The sequence below is a fragment of the Carya illinoinensis genome, chromosome 10, assembly GCF_018687715.1.
Source record: "Carya illinoinensis cultivar Pawnee chromosome 10, C.illinoinensisPawnee_v1, whole genome shotgun sequence".
Lineage (NCBI taxonomy): Eukaryota > Viridiplantae > Streptophyta > Magnoliopsida > Fagales > Juglandaceae > Carya > Carya illinoinensis.
The window spans coordinates 488,725-494,856 of record NC_056761.1 but is presented as its reverse complement, the minus strand read 5'-3'; the positions used below and the strand labels follow the sequence as shown (position 1 = coordinate 494,856).

At 39.3% G+C, this 6,132-nt stretch overlaps 1 protein-coding gene across 1 annotated transcript; it reads right to left on the bottom strand.

Annotated features, from left to right (window-relative positions):
* Positions 1–962: 962 nt before the first annotated feature.
* LOC122278883 (cytochrome P450 76A1-like) lies at positions 963–3,083 on the bottom strand. The gene is made up of 3 exons (XM_043089093.1): positions 2,531–3,083; positions 1,936–2,402; positions 963–1,797 (listed from the first exon to the last, which is right to left on the bottom strand). Exons 1-3 carry the CDS (start codon positions 2,982–2,984, stop codon positions 1,153–1,155), a joined length of 1,566 nt encoding a protein of 521 aa, XP_042945027.1. The 5' UTR covers positions 2,985–3,083; the 3' UTR covers positions 963–1,152.
* Between the last annotated feature and the right edge of the window lie 3,049 nt (positions 3,084–6,132).

Below are 6,132 nucleotides of genomic sequence, written 5' to 3'. Positions count from 1 at the left end.
GTTACTTTTTATTTCAAATATTTTTTAAATATGTTTAAACATTTTAAAATAATTAAAAAAATAAAGATGCAAAATAAGAGAGCATACTAACATTATTATCAAAAAAATAATCGATAGATTTTGTCAATAGCCTTTCTTGATAGAAATATCATTTTCCATGAGAAAAATATGCGATTTGACACACCACAATACCACATGATGAGGTTTGGTATGAAATTTGACCGCCATAAACAACATTCTAAAGGCTTATTATATGTATTTGTGTGTATACCAGATAATTCTAAAGGTGTCGATAAGGTTTTGCAAGCACGATGATCCGTACAAAATATGACTCATGACATTCTTGCCCGACAAGTGCTTAATTAGCAATGAGCACCTACCTGTTTCTCATTGGAACGCATTAAGAATTTTAAAATGCAACGGAAATTTCAAATCGATAAGAATTTATATATATATATATTTTTGATCTTGAACTAAACTTTGATCTAAAAACCGTACAAGTTATTGGCACTCATTAAGTAGCCAGACTTGTTTGGGCCGCCATTCATAGTCTAGTAGTCAATCTACTTAATAAAAGAATTTCCAAGCCTCTGGATGTCGAGTCGACGGCATATGATTCATTAAATCGGCCTAACAAGATATCTAGTTGTGAATCACGTACGTATACCATGTTCATAGCCCAATACGACTCAGACCGGCCCAAACAATACTCAGCACAACTGGACTGCGTGACAATCATTCTTTGTTCGAATAAATATTTTTAATTTATCGTGTATTTTATTGATATAATTAACTGTATCAATATTTTTTAATATATAATTAATTATATCAATAAAATATATAAAAAAATATACAAAAATAACTGTATATAAAATTTGTACGTAATTTTTCATCTTTTCTAAGTCGTTGAGACCTAAATACTGATATAATATTAACCTTAACGTACACAGCCCTCATTTTTCGCAGCATTAATTAACTAGGTAGGAAATTCTTAGAGCGTCCCAAGCCAAATACCACACACCAATAATATATTACAATCAGAAGGTGTAACTAAGGGAAGACCAAAATTACATAATTAGGAAATTATGAACCCCCGCCCCAAACGTGCTAATTAATTAATTAATGAAACCATAATTCGGCCAGGAGCCCTGTTTAACGCATCGACTTCTTTCCGACGTGGTCACCTAATTTGTAAGGCATCGCTATAGCCTTCAATGGGACAGCTTTCCTGAGTGTTATCCCCATCCTCTCGGTCATGTCCATCTCCTCTGGCTTAAGGCCGTCTGCCAAAACCCAGTCAAACCTGTGTAAGAGAGACCCTAAAGCCAGCGGAAGCACACGAGCAGCAAGAGGCATAGCTGGACAAATTCGTCGCCCAGACCCAAATGGTATGAACTCAAAATGGTGCCCCTTGAAATCCACCGTGTTTGGCTCCAAGAACCTCTCCGGTTTGAAAACCAAAGGTTCATCCCACGTCGTCGGGTCCCGTCCAATTGCCCAGACATTTACGAGAATCTGTGTATCCTTTGGGATATAATAGCCTAACATTTTGCACGAATCCATGGACATATGTGGGACTAAGAAAGGGAGTGGTGGGTGTATCCTTAGGGTTTCCTTTATGACAGCTTTGAGGTACGGGAGGCTTTCGATGTCCTTCTCTTCCAGCCTCTTACCAGGGCTGATGGTGCTCCTCAGTTCAGCCTGGACCTTCTTTAGAGTTTCAGGGTTGTGGAGAATCTCAGCCATTGCCCACTCCAGTGTGCTTGTGGTCGTGTCTGTCCCCGCAGTGAACATCTCCTGATCATGAAGCGTTGAATCAAACGAATATATATATTTAATTCAAACTATCTTGACACACTTCAAGAAACTGTGAACGATCTATATATGGATTATATGCATGTTGTGCGTATATGAAAGGAAAAAGAAATTGCTTACAAAGACTACAACGTTTATGGTTCTTGGAGAAAACCTCGAGGGCTCCTCCACACCATCACCCCGAAACTCCATAAGCACGTCTAGGTAGTCCTTTCTTTTCTCTTCGCTATTTTCATTCTCCAAGCTCTCCATCCTCTCTCCAATGAACCCTCCTGCTATTTCAAAGGCACGTTCGACGTGGAACTGGGTCTTCCTCCGTATACCTTGTGGGTCCATCCACCTTAGGATTGGCATGAAATCGGCCACGTTCGGCTTCCCAGCGAACTCCATGACCTTGCCTGCATGGTAGAAAAACTTGGCCCCTCTCTCCGATTTGGGATCCAGCAAATCTTTTGAGAACATAAGATTTCCTATGAGATTGAAAGACATCAAGAAGAAGAACCTTCCAACGTCGATGCCTTCGGTACCATTTGCACTAGCATCTTCTATGAACTGCACCAAGCCGTCGATGCACCTGCCGCGTACAGCTGTGAAAACATATAAACAATAACTTACACTGATTTTACAGCTAATAGAAGTTAACGATCAAATATTAACATTCTAGGGGTCGAGCCAGTACACCCGCGTTGGTAATAAACAGAAAAAGGAATACCACCTCGCGTTGCTTCAAGACGATTTGTGACGAAAAACTCGGTGGTGCACAAGCGCCGCAACAAGCGCCAGTGAGGTCCATATTGAGCGGTAACGAGGGAACCCTCGTTACCATAATTCCCCTTCATAGATTCGTAAATCTTCCTGCCCGCAAGAACGGCATCATGATTTTTGAACATGACCCGAGCCACTTCACTGGAGGAGATCACCACCGTGCTCATTGACCCTAGCCAAAGGGTCATGATGGGGCCGTGCTTACGAGCCAACTTTACAAAGGACTCGTGTGGCGCCCAACCCAGTTGGAAAATGTTTCCAACCACCGGCCACCATCTCGGCCCTGGTGGGAGCTTACCTTGTCGATCTTCCAATCGACGGCGTCGGAGCTTTGTCATCATTACCCATGCAAAACATAGCAATATTATAGATAGGACTAACCCAGTGGCCGCCTCATACTCCATGTTAAGGTGCCTTTTCAGGATTGTTTGCTGGCTTGCCTGCACAATGACTCGCGCCCTGGCCTGGTCGGTCTATATAGCAGTTTAATTCGGCCTAGCTAGTTACGTGACAAATCTGTTAAAATATTTTTGCGTAGATTCTACAAAATTTTATGAGGGTTCGTTCACTCTGTCTTCTAGTTTCATCTGACAAGTTGAAATTATATATATATATATATATATATTTATATGGCATTATATATGCATGGCCCGGTCTTCATGACTCTAAATCCATGCGCTTTATTTCTTTTCTTATAATAAACGAAACCATCCTCTCGGGCTTACTTCTTGAGTACTCTTGACCAATCATTCTTGCAAGAGTATAATTAATAGCAATGAAAGAAATTAACGGACAAAACTTGTGTGGGTGCGTATAGAAACAACCAATTTTTCTTTTAAAAGACTTAATAAGAGGATTACGGTAAAGCGTTATAAAGTTTAAGATGAATTTGTTCCTAAGTTACGAGGGATTTCTCAAATCATTTTTTTACGTATGGGCCGATATTTCTGGTATCATCATTGTCGGTAGGTCGCATGAGTCCATAATCAGTCTTAGGTTAGTCTGATATTATATAGAAATATCAATTTCTCTTCTTAAAAGACCTAATAAATGGAATATGGTAAATTTTTATAAAATCTAAAATAAATTTGTTTTTAAACTATATGAGACTTCTCAATAGTGCGCATGTTTATTAAATTATGCGTTTTTGACATTCTAAATTAATGGTCACGTTTATACGTACGCGATGATTGCTAATGTAAAATGCGTTTTATTAGCTAGCTAGGGAATGAGGTTGCATTTGCACATGTGAGAGAGTGGGGACTGTATAATTAATATATATCTATAGGATATAGACATAATCCGATCCGATACGCACTCATTGACAAATGACTTATATAACTTATCCGTACAGATGATGACTAGCTAGCCATTCTTAATTTCTTTTAAGATAAATTATATTTGCAGACTTGCAGTTTTCAAGAAGGACATGTACGTGTAGACTTTTTATCAAAAATTTTAAAAATAAAATTATCTAAATCCGTTATTTAAATAGAGATTATACATAATATTATTTTTTTAATAATATAATATAATTAGATCTTTTAACATATCCCTATTACATGGGACCATTGAAATTTGGAAAAGGTTACGTGATTAGCCAGCTCACCCCATCTACGTTCCCATCGATCTCTTTAATTTTCTAAACATTTTGTTTAATAATCGATCCTCTTATTTCATGTACGTACGAATTCGATATACATTGCCTTACGCCTATTATTTTTGAGTCGTTTCGGCTGGGCCGTTGCTTTCATGGACCCACTTGTACGGGGATCCAGCTTTCTTTTGAGCTAATCTTGGTGATTATTATTGTTATTATCCTTTTGGACCTTAATTAGTTCAAGATCAAGCTCTGCGCTATGCTTTGCTCAGCAATGACCTCCAATATTAGTGGTCCACATATATAATATAATCTTTACACTTGTATCGATTCTAAAGCTTTTTTTTTTTTTTCAAATATTTATCCATCTTAATTTGAAATTGGTTCCGAGTATATTTCTATTTTTAAAGAGAATCGTTAGAGATCCAAAATAATTCTACAAAATTATCCCACACATTGATGTGGCACCTCTCTCTCTCTCTCTCTCTCTCTCTCTCTCTCTCTCTCTCTCTCTCTCTCTCTCTCTCTCTCTCTCTCTCTCTCTCTCTCTCTCTCTCTCTCTCTCTCTCTCTCTCTCTCTCTCTCTCTCTCTCTCTCTCTCCAGGTTGTTTGCCCCCTTGGGATGGTTCTAGACCACCAAAGCCAACATATGGTAGCTATTGACCACGCAAGCAATGCACGACAAGTTTATAGAACTACTGTGAGTTTAATGTCTCCTCTAACGGTTGAAACTGGGAGGGTCAAAAACTTTTGTTAGCTTCGGCCAGCTACCAGCAGTTGTCGACCATGCACACAATTCAAGAAATGTGCACCAACGTGCCCGACAAGCTCACGGCATTGCTGTGAGTTCCACGCCAGCAATGCCGCTTGGATTGTAGGCATCTTCTGCCTCCCCTGAGGTGGTTCCCAACTAATGACAAACAGAGAGAAATAGAGTAAAGAATAAAGTAGACTTGAGAGAAACAATTCAATTGTATTTTTCGTATCTATTCTGCAGTGCACAGTAGTCTATTTATACACAAATGAGTGCAACATATTCTCTATAACAGAAAGGTATTCGTGGGACACGTAAACACATATAGCTATTCTAGACTATTCCGAATGACATCATTTGTTGCGTTGTCCATTTGCTGAAGTGCCTTCTTTATTTTCTGATGGTGTGGTGATATTGCTTATAGCCCCCTGCAAGTCCAACAGTCTTGGAAGGACTGTGAAGCTCGACTTGAGTGTACCAAAACGAGTTGTGCTCAGTGGCTTTGTGAATACATCTACTATCTGATCCTTGCTTGATAGAAATGAAACTTGAAGAGTTTTATTGTGAATTATGTCCCGAACAAAGTGATAATCGATGTCGACATGCTTTGTGCGAGAGTGCATGATAGGATTTACTGATAAGTATGTAGCCCCCATGTTTTGTATTCAACCTCTGTGCTGGACCTTGCGATGGTGGACTGCTTCTTTGAACCCTAAGAAATGAGATTAACACCATAAAACATACAATAACTGCCAGTAGATTTCCTATTATCTGGAGACCTGGCCTAATCAGCATCCGAGAAGGTAGCTAGAACAGGTGAAGTGGAAGACGAAATAACCAGACCATAATGCAAAGTGTGTTTTAGGTACCGTAAGATTCTCTTTACAGCCTGCCAATGAGAAATGCACGGAGCATGCATATACTGACATACGCGATTGACAGAGAATGCCAAATCAGGTCGGGTGAAGAGTAGATACTATAAGCTGCCTACCACACTTCTGTACAGTGTGGGATCTTCCATGGAAGTAGAGTCAAACGCAGATAACTTTGTGGAAGGGGACATGGGAGTGGTAACAGGTTTACAATTGGTCATGTTGGTCTTCTTAAGAAGATCCAAGACATATTTCTTCTGAGACAAAAATAAGCCATTGGGATTTTGGTGACACTCAATACCAAGAAAATAGTGAAGTTCATCGAG

Coding starts and splice junctions, on each gene's coding strand:
- LOC122278883 (XM_043089093.1), bottom strand. CDS start 2,984: ATGGAGTATGAGGCGGCCACTGGGTTAGTCCTATCTATAATATTGCTA. Junction 2,403..2,530: donor TCGTCTTGAAGCAACGCGAG/GTGGTATTCCTT, acceptor ATGTTTTCACAG/CTGTACGCGGCAGGTGCATC. Junction 1,798..1,935: donor CCATAAACGTTGTAGTCTTT/GTAAGCAATTTC, acceptor CTTCATGATCAG/GAGATGTTCACTGCGGGGAC.